General features: G+C 39.7%; 2 protein-coding genes across 3 annotated transcripts in view; one reads left to right on the top strand and one right to left on the bottom strand.

Annotated features, from left to right (window-relative positions):
* TOMT (transmembrane O-methyltransferase) overlaps positions 1-14,684 on the top strand; it is a 146,655-nt gene extending 131,971 nt beyond the window's left edge. The window contains exon 3 of one of the 2 annotated variants that reach the window (XM_044073011.1): positions 13,979-14,684. In XM_044073011.1, the coding sequence (XP_043928946.1) occupies positions 13,979-14,374 (396 nt within the window). In that variant the 3' untranslated portion in view covers positions 14,375-14,684. The remainder of the gene's footprint in view (positions 1-13,978) is intronic. The other variant, XM_044073010.1, reaches the window with a different exon arrangement.
* ANAPC15 (anaphase promoting complex subunit 15) overlaps positions 1-22,080 on the bottom strand; it is a 250,982-nt gene that overhangs the window by 8,402 nt on the left and 220,500 nt on the right. The gene's annotated exons all lie outside the window — the stretch shown is intronic.

Raw genomic sequence — 22,080 nt, 5'->3', positions numbered from 1 at the left:
ATCATGGACTCATAAAGTTATGAAAGGCTTGAAAACTCTGTTAAAAATTATTTTTCAAGAACCCACGTGAGTCCCAATTTTGTGAAAATCCTGTATAAATTCTGTAGGAATAAGTTACTAATCCTCAACAGACAATGACTATAGTGTGGCTTAGAGGGCCTACCTCCAAACTGAAGGAAAAGTCAAGGGGACAAGTGTAGCCATTGTCGAAATAAAAAAGAAAGCCTATTGGACTGAACAGGTATGCGGTGGTGGCGCTGTGGTAGCGTTGTCGCCTCACAGTAAGACGTTGTCCTGTTCGATTCTCAGCCAAAACGTCTTCTGTGTGGAGACATGCGTGAATGGGCATACCTTCGTTGAAGGTTGTGCGTCAGGCCTGGCAAGTCGGTACGTAAAAATCTACTGCCAATCATTAGCGGACCGGAGTTCTGCTGCGGCGACCCCTAACCGGGAAAAGCCAAAAGATACAACAACATTGGACTGAACAGGTACATATGAATTAGCCACAAAAAGCTACTTAAAATTATTTTGTCTTCTACTTTTATTCTCTTACATAGTCACTATTTCCTTATTAGTCTTGTTTTCTAAGCATGGCAGAAGCCACAGCTGTAGAAAGGTTAAAAAAAAAAGGGGGGGGGGTGTAGACACAAAAAATTAAAGCCTTTTGAAAATACCCTTAGATTTTAAAAAACAGTACTGGGATAAAATCTCAATCAGACATTTGGCTATTCTACTCAAAAAGAAAACAGTTCAGTGGCCTATCACTAGTGGGGGTTTGAAGTATAAATTCCATTAACCAAGCTGTCATGAAGTGTATTTTTCTTATATAAAGGTACAGTGAAGTCAACAAAAAAAAAAATATTTATTTATTTATTGCATTTGTTTACCAGGAAAGTCCACTGGGCCTAGGTGAGCCCATTTTCACTGGAGGCCCGGGGAGAAAAGCTCCACATAAAAGTCACATTACAGGAATACAAATATCAAAAAAAAAAAAATACAAATATCAAAAATGTAGCACTATTTACAGTTTTTTAGCAATTCCATTGCAGTTTTATGGTAGTCCATCGATGATATTAACATGTACTTTTGGTCATATAGATCCCATAGACATTACAGGTTGGGAGGCAGAAAAAACAGTAACATTGTATACAATTATTTACATGCATTTAAATCTGTGTAGGCAGTGTAGTAACAGTCATAGGTATGGCTGCAGGCCTGCTAAGAGTGCATACCTGTAGCCCAGAGAGTGGGAGTAGTGAGAAGAGAAGAAGAGGTATTTTTAGCATGGGCATAACCAGCAGGTAGAGAGGTGTTGTCTGAGGGATTTATTAAAGAGAGCAGGGTATGAGATGGAGGTTATTGAGGTTGGGAGTTTATTCAAAGTTTGGAGGTAGCGAAGGAGTAAAGCATTTGGCCAGCTGGAAGTTGAGGTTTATTGACTTTAAGTAGAATTTTGTTTTCAGATCTATGGTGTCTGTTTGGATGGTACAGAGTTAATATAGAGGAGAGAGTTGGACAAGCTGTTGATTTATATATTATTTTATGTGCAGTAATTAAGTGGAGGTAGTTGAGATAGAGTGGTTGTTCAAGCCAGTTTTAGTTGTTGCAGTGAGGAACAGTGATGTGATGAGGATCTAGCATTTGCTGCAAATCTAGCAATTTTATTGTAGCATATATCAAGTTTGTTTTTTAGTAAAGAGTGTATATTAGTGAGGATGGCGGCACCATATAGGAGGGATGGAAGTAGAAAGGCAGAGGCTAGTGTTCTTTTGGCATTGTTATTTAGGTAATAGCTTTGCAGATTACATATTAATATGATCATTTGCTAACAGAGACGTGCTCTAAACAACACATTTAGTAGTCCCTGTAAACCTTGTCTACTATCTTAAAAACTGGAGGGTTACAGCCAAGGTCTAAAAACTGCAGTGACCTGAGAAGAAACTTTTGTTGTTTTAAATTAGTTCTCATCATCTCTTCCATGACAAATTTGAAACCTCAACCCCCCCCCCGCCCCCTCCACACACACACACACCCACACACACATACCTGGAAGGAGAACATTTAAACTTATAATAATAACTCTGTACTTTCAAAAGAATAAAGACAGATCAACATTCCTCTTCACATTGTAGTTCAGACTAATTTTATAAAATCAGCTAATACAGAAGCTTCAACAGCTTATTACTATGATGTCGTTAGCTTTTCTTTAATGAGAGCCACAGTAGAAGTCATCTGAATGCCCTATTCAAGTGTAGAATGCAAGATAATTTCTGACTTTTAAAAAATGATGATTTTACCTGGTTCTGTGGTGCAGAGAGATGAAGTGATAACAGCTTGATTATAGGTTCATAGATTAGTACTAGGCTAACTGCCCTTGTGGGCCATTTTAAGCCTAGTTAATTACCTCATGTATGGATCAAACCCTGCACCTTGTGTCTATAGGGTAAACACCTTAACCAATATGCCAACCTCCCACCATTAGTGGGATTGGCACTGGGGGAGCCAGGCAGGGTGAGGAAGGAATGAAGGGGTATGGGCTGTTTGCCTTTCCCATGAGGGGAGATGGCTTTGCATGTACCTGGAAGCATACAGTGCAATCTTTCTGGTGAAGACATTGAGAGAGACCACTAATTATGCTGTGAAGGGAAAGGCAAGGTTATAGGAAACATTCAAACCACCCCTGATGGCTTCCTGCATGATGACCCCTCTCAGCTGCCTCTCATCTAGTAATGGGAATAAATGGGATGATTGATCAAAGAAAGATGCCATGGTCAGTAAGCATCAGGGACAAAAACTGTAAAAAAAAAAAAAAAAAAAAAAAAAAAAACATCCACATTCCTAGTCAAAAAGCACAAATCAGGATGTTGCCTTTTATATTGTTAGAACTAAATCCAATTATACCCTCTGACTTACCAAAGATACCCGACTACTTCTAAAACAAAAAGATAAAGCATGGGACTCATGGTGTCACAATAAAATTCAAATTTATAGACAAGCATACCTGGAACTAAGGAACAAAGCCAAAAAACAAATTAGGTCAGACAAAAGGAAGCACTATACAGACATCCAATCTACCCACAAAAGTTCTGGGCTGCCATCAATAAAATTCTGCAACCAGGAAAGACCAGTACGCTACCTCCAAATATCAATACCACCACCAATAATATTGCCACTCAGTGCAACGAATACTTCACCAAATCAGTTTTAGCCCTCACTAATAATAATTTTCTTAACTTCATATCCAAACTTAAAATCCTCACCTGTAGACAAAAACCGCTTCTTCTTACAACCTGTCCCTACTAGCATAATATACAAATATCTGAGTAAACTTAAACCCACAACCCTGGCTGCTGATAAATTACCTGCAGAATACCTCAAGATTGCAGCCAAAGCCATCTCATATCCTATTTCCTTGCTAATCAATCGCTATTTGTCTGAACAATTTATTCCTTCTCTGTGGAAGATGTCACATATAATACCAATTCACAAAGGGGGGTGGGTAACTCAGTGGAACTATCTAATTACCGTCCAATTGCCATTCTATCTCCCTTGTCAAAAATCCTCAAAAAATGTATACGTTCCCAAATAATGAACTATCTCCTTACTTATTGTGCAAGCACACAACAGCTCCTTTCTACGTCCTTTACTTAAACAACTTGTGTTTATTGTATTAAACATTGTAAGAATGTAACCATTTAAATGAATGAAATGTCCTACAACTGTATTGTATTTTTTTTTTTTGCATAATGTTGTTTTATATTGTATACTTATTCTATGCTTACTGTGGTGGTGGTGCTGCAGTAGCGTTGTCGCCTCACAGTAAAACGTTGTCCCATTCGATTCTCAGCTAGAGCGTCTTCTGTGTGGAGACATGCGTGAATGGGCACACCTTCGTTGAAGGTTGTGCATCAGAGCTGGCAACTCGGCATGTAAAAATCTACTGCCAGTCATTAGCGGACCGGAGTTCCGCTGTGGCGACCCCTAACCGGGAAAAGCCGAAAGACACAAAAACATACTTATTCTATGCTTATTTTACTGTATTAGCATAGAACAGCTCATTTCTTTTGTTTGTACCATACTTTAATAACTTGTGTATTGCATTTACTGTACTAACCTTTGTGGAGCATTTCTCCCTAGGCCTCAGCTGAAAATGGGATTCATGCTCAGTTGGACTCTCCCGGTAAACAAATGTAAAATAAATAAATAAATAGAAACTGAAGACATAGGTTTTATTTCATTTTTACCAATACCTGCTTCAAACAGCAAGAAAGTACAGTTGTGTACACTTAGCATAAATGTTGATGTTCAAGTGTATTCACTGTTGCAGTCATTACATTTGGGTTATCCTGCTGGCAGGTTGCCCTCAGTCGGCCTGAATTCCAAAGTCTTGGGTCCTGCGTCAGTTGCTGTCGCCTCTTCCCTGACGTCAGGTCGTCAGGGGTATAAAAGATACAGCCAACGCCATTTTATTCAGTTTTTCTTGCCCCAGATGTCAGGTACCCCCAAAACGGTAGGCTAAATTTATGTAAATAAAACATACATGCACCAGAAATAAGCTTTAGCTTCATCTATAAGCAAATACACCACCTACGTTGTATAGATTAGAGAAGTAAAGATAAGTTCCAGCAAAAATAAGGCAGATGGCGGGTGGATAACCTGGACTGCAACAGTGAATACACTCGAACATCTACATTTATAGTAAGTGTACACAACTGTACTATGTTCTTCATGTTTCACTGTTGCAGTCATTACATTTGGGTTGAGTCCCAAAGCTATGGTTGGGGGGCTGTAGCTAAATAGCATTAGGAGCGGCTATGAGGGCTGCAGAACTGCAGTGGTAAAGCCTGCCCTGGATTTAGAGTAAAGAGGCAGATTGTAATGTTTTGTAAAGGTATGCACTGAATTCCAAGTGGCAGCCTCTAAAATGTCTTTGGTTGGTACTCCCCTGAGAAATGCTGCAGCTCTGGTTGAATGTGGCCTAATGCCCTTAGGCACTGGTTTGCCATGCTGTGAGTAGCAGAAATGAATGCAGTGACCTATCCACTTTGAAATAGTCTGCTTGGAGATAGCCTTTCCTTGCGATGCTGTGGCATATGCCACTAGTAATTGTTCTGTCTTTCTGAAAACTTTAGTTTTGTCCAAGTAGAATCTAAGTTGTCTGTGTACGTCCAAAGAATGCAGAATTTTCTCCCCCTTGTTCTGTGGATTTGGATAAAAGGTTGGCAAATGAATAGTTTGGTTAAGGGCTACACCGGATACCACCTTAGGTATAAATGTAGGGTTTGTTCTCAGAGAGACCCTGTCTGGATTAAAAAAATGATAATGGGTTCCACGGCCATGAGAGCCTGTAGCTCTGAAACTCGTCTTGCAGAAGTTATTCTAGAAGTAGAGCTGTTTTCCAAGATAAGAATTTTATATCTGCAGTAGCAGCTAGCTCAAAAGGAGGTAAGGTGAGTTTTTTCAAGACATAATTGAGTTCCCATGTAGGTATTGGCGTTCTCCTTGGAGGCCTTAAGTTTTTGGCTCCTCTGAGGTACTGCCGTAATAAAGGATGAGAAAAGAGTGGTGGCTCTGTATTGTAGTGAGCCGAAATGGCAGAGGCATGGATTTTAATTGATGAGAAAGATAGGCCTTTGTCCAGCATCTCAGTTAAGTATTGCAAAATCTGAGGAATATTTGGGACAGCTGTATCAGTTCCTTGAGCTTGGTTCCAAGCGCAGAATCTCTTCCATTTCCCAGCATAGAATTTTCTAGTACTAGGCCTCCTGGCTTCTAAAATGACATCCATCACAGCTTTACTGAGAGGTGTGGTTTTTATGGCTACATTATCCGCCATGCTGCCAGGTTTAGGGTCCTGAGTTGGCTGTGCAGAATCTGATTGTTTTGCTGGGACTGTAGATGAGGTATTTGAGGTAAGGTCCAGGCTGGGCACTGGGACAAGTTCTTTAAGATTGGATACCAGTACTGGCGTGGCCAGTCTGGGGCAATCAGAATCATTTTGGTTTCTCCTGCCTGACCTTTAGGAGTACCTTGGGGAGGAGAGGTAGTGGAGGAAAGGCATATACTGATAGCTTTGTCCAGTTGAAAGATAAGGCGTCCACTTTCCAAGCTTGTCTGTGATAAGTCCTTGTGCAGAATCTTTTTAGTCGATTGTTTTGAGGGGAGGCAAATAGATCTGTGTCCGAGCGTCCCCATTTCTTTGTTATCATGCTGAAGACTTGTGGATCCAGGTGCCACTCGTGGGGATCCATGAGGTTTCTGCTTAGTTCGTCTGCCAGAGTGTTTTCCTTTCCTGGCAGGAATTGTGCCTGCAGATGAACTTGGTAAGTCAATGCTGTGTCCCATAAATTCATGGCTAGTCTGCACAGGGGATAAGAATGAGTGCCCCCCTGCTTGTTTATGTACCACATGACAGTGGTGTTGTCTGTTTTTATCAGTAGTTGTCCCGGATAAAGTAGGTCCTTGAAGGCTGTCAGGGCATTTTGAACAGCTAGCATCTCTTTTTGATTGATATGTAGATGCTTTTGGTTTGTGGACCAGGTGCCCTGAATGCCTCTTCCTGCCATGTGTGCCCCCCCAGGCATAATCTGATGCATCTGTCATTACGCTCTGCCTGGCTGGGGGTAGTGAGAATAGCTGTCCCTTGTTTTGGTGACAAGCCTTTGCCCACCATCAAAACTCCTGTTGCAGGCAGGGAATTAGAGTAATTATTGTTTCCAGACTGTGGCAATGTTGCGTCCAAACACTTTTTAGGTACCATTGAATTTTCCTCATATGCAGTCTTGCATATGGAATTAGTAAGATGCAGGATGCCATGAAGCCCAAAGCCTGCAGAATTTTTCTTGCAGATAACTGGGCCTTTGTTGCCATTTCCTTGAAATAGGTAGTCAGTTGCCTTTGTTTGTATGGAGTGAGATAAGCCATCTGGGCAGTTGTATTTAAGCTTGCACCCAGGAATATTATCTCTTGAGAGGGTACTAGTTTTGATTTCTTTTTGTTGACTGTGTACCCTAGGCATGTTAAAAGTCTTATCACAAACGTCAGATGCTGTAGTAGAATGTACTTGTTCTCTGCTTGTATGAGGCGGTCGTCCAAGTAAGGATATATCTGTATTCCTCTTTGTGTGCAGAATGCAATTACTGGTGCCAGGCACTTTGTGAAGACCCTGGGCGCAGTAGATAAGGCAAGGGGCAGTGCAGAGAATTGGTAATGCTTTGAGCCAGCCTTGAATCTGAGGAATCTTCTGCATGTTTGTCTGATTGGGACATGCAGGTATGCCTCTTTTAGGTCTAAAGTCACGAGCCAAGCCTTGCTGCCCAGCATGGGCAGAAGCTGCTGTAAGGTCAACATCTTGAATTTTGGTATATCCAGGAAAGTGTTTAGAATAGATAGGTCCAGTATTGGTCTCCATGCTTGGTCCTTTCTCGGTACCAAGAACAGTCTTGAGTAAAATCCTTGTCCCTGCTCTTGTTGAATGGTCCCCATGTCCATGAGAGCTGCGACTTGTTTTTGAGCCTCTGCCCATTGATTTTTTGGCAGGTCTGGCCAACCGTTTGCCATTGGTAGGGTATGGAAATGAAACTTGTAGCCTTGAGACACTATGTCTAGAACCCATTTGTCCTGGGTTATAATGTGCCAGTTTTGAGAAAAAAAGTGCTAGTTTTTGCCCTAAGGGTGCTGCCAGAATATAAGTACTTGGTGCAGGCAGGGGGAAGTCATTGGGACTGTTTCCTGTATAATTGTGATTTGTCCTCTCCACCTTTGGAGGTAGAGGCACTCCACTGCTTAGACCTGTAGGATCCTTGCGGCTGTGATATGTCTGATCTACCTCTAGGGTGTCTGGATCTGCCCCTTTGAGGTCTGCCTGAGACTGGAAAGGACCAAATCTTTGTAGGCCAGTGTCTGCTAAATCTAGGTGGCTGTACCTGTAAGAAATCCTTGACCGTTTGCATAGATTTAGCTTTGTCTTCCATTTTCTTTAACACCTCTTCTGCCTTAACACCAAACAAGATGTGATGTTGTAAAGGAGCATCTAATAGTTTTGCTTTAACATGGTCAGGCAGATTTTGTTCTTTCAATCAAACATGTCTCCTAATGACAGGACCCGTAACAGCGGCCCTGCAGGAGGCCTCCAGAGAATCAAAACCACATTGCAAAGTATGCTTTCCAACTTGTTCAGCTGCAAGCAATAAATCTTGTATTTCTTTGTTTTCTGCACATTCAGAATTTGCCATCATTTTATGTTTAAGCAGTGTCATGATATATTGCTGATATTTGAGCATATGAAACTGGCAATTTAAGGCCCTTATAGCCAAAGTAGCAGATGTGTATATATTTTTTCCCCATCTATCCAGAGCCCTAGAATCCCTATCAGAGGGGGGTAGAGTTTTTTGCAGTAGAAGCCTTGACCCCTTTTGGACCCTGGGAAATAGTTTCTGGGTCTGCAGAAGGGTTTTTGAAAAGGAATTTATGAGAGTCAGGGACCCTGTAGCATCTGTCCGGCTTGACAGGAGCTGGAGGTAAAGAGTCAGGGGTCAGACTGGACTCCGAGAACACATCATCTACAATGTCCAACACAGGTAGAATAGCTAGAGGCCTGTGTTGAGGAAGTAAAAGGAAGTCTCTGAGCCTTTTCTTAGATTCTGAAAAATCTTGGCTCTCCCAGTGGAAGTGCTCCCTCATGGTATGCAAGGATTCCCCAAAAGAGTAGTCCTCAGGAGGAGAAGCTGAAGGAATTGATTCTTCAGCATCAGAATCCTCATAGGGGGGAAGAGAATATTCCTGATCAGAAGAGGAATCAGAAGAAATGGAAACCTGATCTGAAAATTCATAGTCTGTCTCTTGCCTAGGCTTCTTATTAGAAGGGGAATGGGAACCCCTGATCAAGGTAATTAAGTCTTAGGCCATTTGTTTTTTGGGCATGGAGGCCTGTCCTTGTGGCTGGGGAACTTGCTTCTTTGTCTTTAAAGATGTTTTAGTCTTTCAAGTCAGTTTAATATATAATTGTTTAGGTCTGAATACACCCTCAGAAGCCGATGCCTGCTCAGCGGCTCCAGACCCATCTGAGGGAATAATCTCTGAGGCTCCAATACCTTGCGTTTCCTGCGGCCTGGCCGACTCCACGTGGGAGTCGGTAGCAACCTGTGACTCTAAAGTAGTGGGCATCAGGGGCTGCAAAAGTGCCTCACTGAGAACCGGCGACTTGCTTAGGAGAAGCTTCGTCGTCGGTTTTCGACCTCAGCTGCCTTTTTCTTTGCGTTTTTTGTGAACTCTGGTAGTAGGATGGCTATCCGACGACATTGTATAATTAAATCTTCGCCCAAAATAGCTTAATGCAAAATCGTACCAACGCTTAATAGTGCGTTGGTTAAATCTAGCACAAAACCGACAACTAGCAACGTCGTGGTCAGGGCCTAGGGAAGGAATACAGTAAGAATGAAAGTCCTTATGAGGTATTTGCTTCCCACAAGAAATGCAATTATTACCTTTTTCTGACATCAGTCTGGAGCAAGAAAAAAGTTTACCCAATGGGGTACTTAGCTTTTAATGAAGACTTCGGATCTGAAACTCGAACACGAAAATCTCAGGAGTCAGCTGACCGGCACTTGCGAACTGCTTCTGCTTCGGGCACCGCGCGGCAGGAAATACTGAATAAAATGGCGTCGGCTGCATCTTTTATACCCCTGACAACCTGACGTCAGGGAAGAGGCGACAGCAACCGACGCAGGACCCAAGACTTTGGAATTCAGGCCGACTGAGGGCAACCTGCAAGCAGGATAACTCAAATGTAATGACTGCAACAGTGAAACATGAAGAACATCAAATAACAAAAACCTAAATTTTTTTTTTCTTTATAACTGAATAAATTACAGGATTGTTATAGGATATTAGTAGTTTCAATTTTAAAAAAGAAACCCTAAACTAAAAATAAATTAAATCTAATAAATCAATTTTAGATAATAGCCATGTAGAAAATCAAAATTTAAATAAGCTAATCTTCAATACTTTATAAAGAACAAATAAGAAAAAATCAAGCTCCCAATGCATCATTCTTATATATTTCAAACAACATAATTAAAAGGTTAAAATTTACAATTAAATTTATTACATCTTATTCTAATTGTATTAACCACTTTGTTGCTAACAATGGCAGCAATTAAAGATACAAACTCAGTAAAGAAAGAAGGAATACACTTTTCTTAGATATATATTTTCTTATACATAAAGGAAGCACAATAAAAAAGTCAAGTAATCATTTGTGATACATTTAGGGGGTTGGAATATTGAACAACGCCATTTGCTTATTTATTATAACATTACTGTTTTATAAAGCCTGTGTAAATAATTAGGTTGTTGTTGTTTTTCAGCTTTTCAGGTTAGGGGTCGCCACAGCGGAACTCCGGTCTGCTAATGATTGGCAGTAGATTTTCACGAATGCCGAGGTGCCAGCTCAACGTTCAACTTTCAACGAAGGCATGCCCATTTATGCATGTCTTCTGAATGCCCACCCAACCACGGGGAGGACATGCAGACTCCACACAGAAGGCACTTCCCGCACTCCAGCCGGGAATCGAACAGGGGAACCTTTTGCTGTGAGGCAACAATGCTACCGCTGCACCACCGCAGTATTTATGTGTAAATAATTAGGTATTGTTTCAAATTTTGATTAGAGAATAACAGTCATAAAAATGCACCCAAAACTTGCCTTTAGCTCACTGTTAGATCTGTAACACTTTGCATGAATGGAATTCAACATCATGGTTAGTAATGATGGAGTGTAAAAGGCTTTGGGAAAAACCTGCATATAAACATCTTCCAAACATGGAAAAGAGGTGATACTGGCCGGTGATATCAACATAACAGTTTTCACTTTACCATTAAAGATAAGAGGACAGGGCTTGACAATATTATTCCAAAATGAATTAGGAATAACAATGTTGCAATGAATTAACATTCTCTGTAATTTTGATAGATGGAATCTATTATTTACTTTACTGTTAAGTATTAAATTCAAATAATGCACAAATACCAGAAACGTTTGCTATACAGAAAAATTAAAGTTGAGTAGAAAGGGAATTTACAGAATAAAGAAAAGCAAGAAAAGCAGCACTTCCATGGATTCAATACAACATAGAAAACACAAGAAAGAAATGTACTTACAAAGCAGTGCTATAACGTATAAACAACCGTATCTATGAAGCCTTGTTTATGCTTCAAAAGCATACATACAAACTCAGGGAACAGCCAGCATTTATGGAGCACAATAACAGCTTCGGGGTCTGTAAATAAGGTGAAGGAACATGCAGTATTAATACAGCTCTGTTATAATATTAAACCAAAAAAAAAAAAAAAATATTAAACCATACAACAGTGCCTAAACATCACATATTCATCTCATAAAAGCACAAATAGTTTTGAGATGAACTCTCTTGCATGAGATCATTTTGAGGGGCAGTCTCTACCATATTGTAAAACATATTAAATTCCTAATTATTAATAATAAGAAAAACACTCATCACAGCCTAGAGTCCATAGAGAGCAACTCCTTTACATGAACAAATTTGCAGTGTCTTCTAAGTTAATAGCTTTGCAAACTGGAGAGGGGTTTGCATACAGCTCTCCTCCCCCCACTCTTGCAGAGTACTCTTCTTGCAAAAAATGAGCCTCCAGAACTTAACATATCTACAAAGCTCTGCAAGGTGAGAAGGACTGGATACACCCAAATATGAAAACTAAGAAAAGGAAAATTATTGCTGTAAACTTTAAAATTTATATGTATAAGTTCATGCCTTCACACATATAGCCTTTCTAAAGACATTTCATCTCTCAGAGTCCAAATAACTCTAACCCTAGCCCTAGAGCTAATCCTAGCCATAATTTTGAGGAGGGGGGTTAAACTCCTGGTAAGGTATATAGCCTTGAAATAAGCCTGCATGTTCACTCACACTGTCTCCCATAGATTATTCTCTAAATGCAAAAGTCTGAGAAACCTTAATAATAGCACTAAATGTAGCCTTACGTTTCCCTTAACCCACATCATAGTTAAAACACTGGCAGCAAGGGTTATGCTGATAATCAAGAGGCCTGGATCTTCACCCATTCCACCTCCCTAACATAAAGACAGCCATCAGCAGCCAAGAGAAAAATAACCACAGCCCAAAACCAAATCATATCTATCTGACATTTGGGGCTAGGATTGAACCAGGTGATTAGGTATACAACTACATTAAGTATGGACCTTCACTCACATGACAACCCTAAGCCTAATTTGCTCCTTATACTGAAAATACCCTATAATATCATCCTGAAATGTAGCCTTATTAGGAACATATAAATATTCTGGTTAATATTTCTCCTTAAAATTAAGAATACATTGAGACCTGAGTGGCTGTTATGGATTGCGTTTAGTGCCCTCCATCACATAACAGGGTAGAAGATTATTGCAATTATGTGTAAGGTCCAAGACTAGCTGCACACTTTGGGGTGCAGTGGTATTTTCTTTGATGATGGTGGTAGGGGTTAGTTTTAAACTTCACCTGAAAACTTCAGTCTAACATTACTAACTCAAGTGGGAAAGTTTCTAGGTTTTTGTTGAAATGCTCATAAAGTCAAAGCACCAGGTTATTACAGCCATATTTGGATTTGCCTTTCTTAGTACCTTTTCTTTTTAGTTTATTAAGAATGCTTCCCTGCTTATGTCATTCTATTTATTTCCTTATACTTTACCACATAGAAAAGCATATAATATTAACGATAAAAAGTTAGCCTTGAATAAAATGGCTACAAAATGCTGTTTATCACTGGCAGAATCCTAATGTTTCAGTGTTTTGTATCCACATATTAGCAAAGGCCTTTAAGCCAGAAAGAGACTTAGATGCATTAACCATCATCAGAAATGATTAAAAAACACATGCACTGTTAAAACACTCAAACATTGGTGTCACATAAACTAAAATACAGATTTAACACTAAGGTGGGACAACCTTTATATAAAATAATAGTGGCAGTTTGGTGGAAGAATATCATAGTAGTCCACTTTTCAGTTGCTTGTTTAGGAACAGTATAGACTAAAATACCATAATTTAAGAAAAGGTGAAAATGTAATGTTTTCCCCAGCTATAAAAGAAACAGTTGCAGTAAATAAAACTTCTATGCAGATGTCTAATGTATTTTTGTGCATTTATCTGCAAAGAGAATCCACTAATCTCTGTTTCTATACTTTTGGGACTCAATCAAATGTTTTTCCTTGCAGTAAAGATTGTTTACTACATAAATCAGTAAAGAGAAGTACGATTGTTGCAAATATATGCATCTGGAGCATTTCTCCCTGGGCCTCCGCTGAAAATTGGCTCGTTCCAAGTCAGACTTTCCCAGTTAACAAAGGTTAAATAAATAAAATAAATACATAAAAATAAAGGTAGAAGGCGTATATGTGGCAGACAACTGATATAGGTATTTCACAACTGATGGAATATCATTCCAGGTAGAAGGTGAAGGATTTGTTTATCTTTGTGACATAATTTAGGAAGTGAACATCTTTATGGATATACAGGGATATGTTGCTCATTTACAAGCTGTTTTTTTTTTCATTTTTTGATGTATATGTTAGAAAGCTTACAACCTTTCTGTCAGCTGGCACATTTTAGGATGTCACATAGATGATGGACAAGTTTTCCAGTCAGAATTCATTACTTCCTAGGTTGGTATGTGTCTCTACATATTTTCCAAAATAACTATAATCCCCTTCACATTATGCAAACACTAAGAAAGGTACAAATTCTGATTCACAGATATTTATGGGCAAACTGCAAATCTGTCAGTAATTTTGCCTGATCCCCAAATTATATTATATACCTTTAAAGTAAGATTTATATTAGGATGTATTAGATGGAACACATTAGTATTATTCTTGAAATAGCAAGTATATAACATAACAAAGAAGCCTTTATCAAGTTTAACATTTTTTTTTATTTTACAGGTTGAACTTATTGTTGGTGTATCTGAAGAGGTCATTCCTCAATTTAAGGACAAGTATGAGGTGGACTGCTTTGATTTTGTGTTTATGGACCACTGGAAACGTTGCTATTTGAGAGATTTGCAGCTACTTGAAGAAGAACGTCTGCTCAGAGAGGGAACAATTATCTTGGCAGACAATGTTATCTTTCCTGGAGCCCCTCATTTCCTGCAGTATGTCAAGACATGTGGGAAATACCAGTGCAAAGTTCACCGAGCTCATTTGGAATATTTTAAATCAATCCGGGATGGAATGGCAGAGCTCACCTATGTAGGACTGCATACAACATTACTTCCTCATGATTCAGATGGTATGAAAGAGACAGAAAATGCATTTACACTTAAGCAAATTCTCTATTGAGAGCAGCAACTGAGGAATCATTCTACTATGCATAGACTCCATTATACCTAATGCCAGTTAGATCGATTTAATATTAAACGTTGTGACATGGAGAGGGCCTGAAATGTGATTGGTACTGGAATTTTCATTTTTTTCAAACCTACCATCATACAAGTACATTAAAATGTCTGCAACCAAGTTACAACTCATTGTAGTTTGTTTCAATATTCTCTAAATGCAAAAGTTCTGATACCTATCTTATTAACAAAGCACATTCAAGTGATTTAACCAGTCAACTTACCTTGTAAAGTATAAAAATATTGTCATTTATTATCATCAAGGTGCTTAGGAATTCTGCCTCTCTTTATGTTGTCGCAGCTTAAAAGCCCTAAGCTACGAGAAAAGACTGGAAGCCCTGTTCCTTTATTCAGTGTCCTGTAAATTCCTTATGGGTGATCTATGTCTTGTTGTTCATGTCATTAGGGACCCAATAATTCAGGAAATCTGATATCTCCATAAATCAAATAATCTCACTAATACTAGGACCAGAAATCTAAATCTACATCAGTAAATAAATCACTGTGAAGAGATAGATTTGTTATGTGATGCCTTTCCCACCACTGGAATAGACTTCTTCTCCAAATTAGAGGTGTAATACATTACAATCCTTCAAGCAGGAACTAGATGAATGGGTGGGGATTCATAAATTCTTCTCCAGCTTCACTCACCTAGCCCTCTTTGAAATAGGAGATAACACTTGAAGGTGGGTACTTGTAAAGCATAAATGGTCATTAGGCTCACTTGCCTTGTACTTCCTATCATCCTAAAAGTGATACGAGAGGGAAAATGCAACTATACACCTATAGGGGTCTGAAAGTTATTTATATTAATGCTTATACAATTAATTAGACTTATGTGGAAACAAAGGCCTGGAGACTTTGGGGAGTCTGAGTTTTACTTAGATGAACACATTTCTTTAGGGAAGATGGTAAATAGTGCCAAGGTGGTTGTACAGAGGTGTGGCCATATATACTGTCAATCTAATTTCTTCTATTTCTCAGCAGTTCAACCTAATGGGACAGCTGGAGGGGGGGGGAGTGGTGTTAGTTTCCCTATTAGAAAACAACACAATGCCTGTAGGCAACACACTCCAGGAAACAATTATTTTCATAAGATTAAGTGTTTTTTTGCTTTTGTTTATCTCTTATAACACAAACATCACCAGAATGCAGATCAAGTTCCAGCAACCCAATTTATAAATTAAATGAACAGATCATCTGATAAAATCAAACCAATTAAGTAGGTGCTTCTACTAATTGATTACCTACTACCAAACCACAATAAAAATTAAACATGTTTTTATATAACAATGAATAAAATCATCTTCTTCTTCGGCTGTTCTCATTAGGGGTCGCCGCAGTGGATCACCTGTTTCCATTTCTTCCTTTCCTCTGCATCTTGCTCTGTCATACCAACCACCCGCATGTCCTCTTTCACCATCTTTCACCACATCCATAAACCTTATCTTAGGCCTACCTCTTTTCCTTTTACTTGGCAGCTCCATCCTTAGCATTCTTTTTCCAATATACCCAGCATCCCTGCTCAGCACATGTCCAAACCAATGCAATCTTGCCTCTCTGGCTTTGTCTCCAAACCATCCAACCTGAGCCGGCCCTGTAATATATTGATTCCTAATCCTGACCATCCTTGTCATACCCAGTGCAAATATTAACATCTTTAACTTTGCTACCTCCAGCTCTGACTCCTGACTTTTTTGTTAATGCCACTGACTCCAACCCATATAACATAGCTGGTCTCAATACCCTCTTGTAGGTCTTCCCTTTCACTCTTATTGGTACCCGTCTGTCACAAATCACTCCTGACACTCTTCTCCACCCATTCCACTCTGCCTGTACTTCTTCACCTCTCTTCCACATTCACCATTACTCTGAACTGTTGATCGCAAGTATTTAATTTCATCCAACTTCGCCAGCTCTACTCACTGCATCCTCACCATTCCTCTAGCCTCCCTCTCATTCACACACATATATTCTATCTTAGTCCTGCTAACCTTCATTCCTCTGCTCTTTAAAACATAGCTCCACCTCTCCAGGGTCTCCTCAACCTGCTCCCTACTCTCAATACAGATCACAATGTCACCGGCAAACATCATAGATCACGGGGACTCCGGTCTGATCTCATCTGTCAGCCTGTCCATCACCATTGTAAATAAGAAAGGTCTCAGAGCTGATCCTTGATGTAATCCCACCTCCACCTTAAATGCATCTGTCACTCCTACTGCAGACCTCACCACTGTCACATATCCTGTACCACTCTTACATACTGCTCTGCTACTTCTGAGTTCTTCATACAGTGCCACAACTCCTCTCTAGTAGGCACCCTGTTATATACTTTCTCTAACTCCACAAAGACACAGTGCAACTCCTTCTGACCTTCTCTATACTTCTCCATCAACACCGTCAGAGCAAACATCACATCTGTGCTCTTTCTCAGCATGAAACCATACTGCTGCTTAATAATCATCACCTCCCTTCTTAACCTAGCTTCCAGTACTCTTTCCCATAACTTCATGCTGTGACTGATCAATTGTATCCCTCTGTAGTTACTACAGATCTGCACATCACCATTATTCTTAAAAATCGGTACCAAAACACTTCTTCTCCACTACTCAGGCATCCTCTTACTTTCTAAGATTTCATTAAACAATCTTGTTAAAAACTCCACTGCCATCTCTCCTAAATACCTCCATGCTTCCACAGGTATAACATTTGGACCAACAGCCTTTCTATTCTTCATCCTCTTCATAGCTGTCCTTACTTCCTCCTTGCTAATCCGCTGTACTTCCTGATTCACTATCCCCACATCATCCAACCTTCCCTCTCTCTCTCTCTCTCTCTCTCATTCTCTTCATTCATCAGCCCCTCAAAATACTCTTTCCATCTGCTCAACACACTCTCCACACTTGTGAGTATGTTTCTTTCATTATCCTTCATCATCCTTACCTGCTGCACATCTTTCCCAGCTCAGTCCCTCTGTCTAGCCAATCGGTACAGGTCCTTTTCTCCCTCCTTTGTGTCCAACCTTTCATACAACTCTTCTTATGCCTTATCCTTAGCTTTTTCCACCTCTCTCTTTGCCATATGCCTCATCTCTTTATACTCCTGCCTACTTTGTTCCATCTCTCTAAAAATCCCACTTGTTCTTTACCAACCTCTTTCTCTGTATACTCTCCTGTACTTCCACGTTCCACCACCAAGTCTCCTTGTCCTCCTTCTTCTGTCCAGATGTCACAGCAAGCACCTTTCTGTCTTCCTTACCAGATCTCCTGTGGTCACCCAGCTATTTGGTAACTCTTCACTGCCATCCAGTGCCTGTCTTAACTGTTGCCTGAACTCCACCTCACAATCACCCTTTTTCAACTTCCACCACTTGATTCTTGGCACTGCCCTCATACTCCTCATCTTCTTCTTGATCACCAACATCATCCTGCAGACTACCATCCTATGCTGCCTAGCTATGCTTTCCCCTGTCACCACTTTACAGTCTCCAATCTCCTTCAAACTGGCCCTCCTGCATAGGATATAATCCACCCGTGTGCATCTTCCTCCACTCTTGTACATCACCCTATGCTCCTCCCTCTTCTTAAAATACATATCCACTACAGCCATGTCCATTTTATTCCCGAAATCCATTACCATCTGACCTCCTGCATTGCTCTCCTTAATACCATACCTACCCATCACGTCTTCATCCCCTCTGTTCCCTTCACCAACATACCCATTGAAATCTGCTCCAATCACCACTCTCTCACCTTTGGGTACACTCACTACCACTTCATCCAACTCACCCAAAAGTTTTTCTTTCTCATCCATCACACACCCAACTTGCGGAGCATATGCGCTAACAACATTCATCATCACACCAACAATTTCCAGCTTCGTTAACATCACTCTAACTGACACTCTTTTCACCTCCAAAACACTCTTGGCATATTGTTCCTTCAGGATAACCCCTACCCCATTTCTCCTCCCATCCACACCATGATAGAACAATTTGAACCCACCTCCAATACACCTGGCCTTACTCTCCTTCTATCTGGTCTCTTCCATGCACAACATATCAACTTTCCTTCTCCCCATCATATCAGCAAGCTCTCTCCCTATAACAGCCATACTGCCAACATTCAAACTTCCTACCCTCCTATCACACTCCTAACCTTCCTTGCTGCATTCGGGCATGCCTTCCCCCTCTGCTTCTCCTCCTCCTTCGGCCAACAGTATCCCAATTTCCACCAACACCCTGTTGGCTAACAGTACTGGTGGCAGTCATCGTTAACCCAGGCCTCGACCTATCTGGTATGGAAATCTGTACTGTTGTCCATATATGTCAAACAATGAATAAAATATAGACAATAAAGCATCTGCAAAAATTAATCTATAAAATCATTTATATTTGGAATTCAATAAGTATTAAAATATATGTATATAGCACACATATACCTATTAAAAAGAAAACTTCATACCAATATATAAAAATAACAAGCTTACATGCAAATCAATTACATGAGGTGCAGTCAAAAGTATATGCATAACAAAACTATAAACATTAAATTCTACTTGCTCTTAAGGTTAAAATACTAATAGATACTTTGGCATTTAGTCCTGGGATCTGGGTGACATTCAATTTAATCTGCCAAAAGAACTTTCAGATTGAAGTTTGGTCTCCTAGTGCCTCCTTCTACAAAAAAGGTACCATTTCCAATACATAAAATAACATTTTCTTGAAATCCTTGAACATGACAGTAATAATGCATTGTCTCATTGTTGTCAGAAAAATGTAAGTTTTTGTTATTTTATGTATCAGTATGAAGTTATTTTATTTAAATAGATACAATTTTACCACGCATACATATATTTTTAATAAATGTGAGTGTGTATGTATATATGTATATACTGGAGCAGCTGTTATCTTGGTAGCAATATTGCTGTTTACTGCCCTGTCAAACTCCCTGCAGACTGATCTTGAACAATCACAACACAAAACATGCACAGCACTAAATCTACCCTTGTTTATAAAGCTAAATTCAGCCATATGTGAGTAGCACAAATTAGCATTCACTCATTTGTGTATTTGTTCGTTTTTACACTAACAAAAACTTTTCAAATAAGTATTCAACCTCTTGAGTTACAACTACATATTTGACTATATAAACTGTAAAACCTAATCTAGGAATTAAATGTACAACACATACATGCAGTGAAACAATTCAACTACAATCTAGCTTAAGGCATTCTGACAACTATCAAGAGTTCTATCCTTCAGGATAATGAAAACAGATCAAACCTTGGTATGACAGCTTATAAAAGTGATAACAGAAAGAAACATAGTTATTAAAGATAAATGTTCTGAAAAATCATTCTGGTGGCAATGTATTGTTATATTCCTTCGGTCCAAAACTGGAAACAGTGTCTAACTAAGCATCTTTGACATAGTTGTACTAAATCAAGAGAGGTGATGACAACTGACATGACAACTTGATCCCATGTAGAAAATGGAAACATAATGATGAAGATGATGATGATGAAGAGCCCTTGGAAATATTCTTGAGTCACCTCTGTTATGGACTGGAGAATAATGTCAATTTGCTTCTCCATTTCTAGTTTCCTCAAAGGACACAGAAATAATTTGTACAGATGTCTTAAAGTAATAGCAACCAACTGTAGCTTTTGAAAGAGGTTCAGCAGTAACCCAGCATTGCTCGTTAACAATCACAAAGAAGTGCCTCTTCTGAGAAATATGCTTAATGTTATGTGTATAAAGGTAAATTCACTCCACGTCAAAAGCTGCAACCATCATTGTCAAATATTTAGTAAATGAAAATTTTAAATGTAACAGCCTGAATTAGCATGATTCTCAGAAATGTAAATCAGAGGAACTGAGTACAGTTCAGTTGTGTTAGAAACTTAGAATAACTGTAGAATATATTCACTATTGCAGTAGTGACTCTTGGGATGGCAAGCCCAACTTCCAGAATTCTACTACCTTCCTCTTTTAGTCACTGCAAATTCCCACAGAAAATTCCCTACAACATGGACATCAGGACAATGGTGGTATAAAGCTACATTGGCCAGCGCCTCCTTCAGATTTTAATCACCCTGGCAGATCCAGTTCAGCATTTTGCTGCCACAGCACAAACCATCTTGTGGTGACCAGTGGGGATATCCCAACCAGAAGACTTCAGAAACTGCCATTACAGCATATTGATGAATTCCAAAGAGGAGGGTGTCTGGTCAGGCAGAAGAGAGGGAAGATGAAAAGGTTATTCTGGGCAACTACCGTAGCCCATTGAAGTACCATTTAAGCAGGAAATAGTGGGAGGGTAGAGATACAGCAGCAGTGAATATGCTCGAACATGTACAATTAAGGCAGGTTCCTAGTGCATCTGTACTCTGTTCTTTGCAATTCACTGTTGCCATACAGACTCTTCAAAAGGCACCAAGAGCTTAAGGATTAGAGGAGATATCACATAGAAGGTGCAGGGCTCAAAAGGCCCTGCAGAATGGTCATGGCAAAACCAGTCCTAGTCCAGAAAACACTGCCTAAGCTTTATATAGACAGATAGATACAAATACAGATATAGATATGTATTTTTTTTTTTTTTTTTTTTAGCAAAAGCATCTGCCTCCATGAAAAATTCGGTACTAAGCCCTCTCAGGAAGGCTTTGGTATTTGCAGTGACCTTGGTAGAGTGAGATCTCATTTGTTGTGGGATTATCTTATCATAACAGGAGCCACAGTAGCTAATGCAATTAAGCACTTTTTCAGATATGGTTTGGTTGTTAACAAGCTTCTCCTATTTGCCCTTGGTAAATGGGGTTGATAGCTTGTCAGAGCTCTTGCTGTCCTTTGTTTCATCTAGGCAAAATCTCAACTGTCTATGGACACCCAGAAAATGCAAGATACTTCCTCCCTAATGTTGGGGGGATGGGAAAGAAAGGATAGCTTGAATTGTGATTCTTCCCTTACAGAAGGTTGCGGAGGCCTCCCTTTTACATGCAGGCCTGTAATTCTAAAATAGGTCTTGCAAAGGTCAAATCTACTGGCAAAGCAGTCTATTAAGACAAGAATTTGATGGGGGTGGAAGTACCTGGTTCAAAAGGGGAAAGCATGAGCTTTTTCCATACAAAAAGCAAGGCGCATAGTGAAACATCCTTTTTGGATGGGTTCTTTAAAGAACTGGCCAACTATCAAATGTAAATGAGGGGGGGGTCCAAAAGCAGAAATGTTGAAAAGGCCATAATATGTACCTTTAGAAAGGTATAGGATAGGCGATTTCACAACAACAGGTACCTACACTGAGACTGGGTTCTGCTCCCTGCAACAGTACCACGTGACTTCCTTGGGGTCTATATCACATTGTCGAATCGCAATTAAGTGAACGCTTCTTCGTCGAACATCTGTTCAGCGAAATACTATTTGTTAAATTTTCAGTGAAGAGTTTCCTAGGGCAAACCAGTGGTTGGCGACCATCTGGTATTTGCCTTTTTCCCCACTGTAGTGCGATCTGGAAGTTGGTATATTTAGTTGGGGGGTGTGGGGCTGCATAGTTGTTACGTTTTATGGTTTTATTTACAGTCACTAGACTGGACTATCATCAGTTTGTCCTGTGAAACTTTTCACTGAAAAGTTATTTCAATAAATAGTAT

Source organism: Protopterus annectens, chromosome 5.part1, assembly GCF_019279795.1.
Source record: "Protopterus annectens isolate FY-2018-M chromosome 5.part1, PAN1.0, whole genome shotgun sequence".
Taxonomy (NCBI): Eukaryota; Metazoa; Chordata; order Ceratodontiformes; family Protopteridae; genus Protopterus; species Protopterus annectens.
This window is presented reverse-complemented; position numbering and strand designations above follow the sequence as displayed.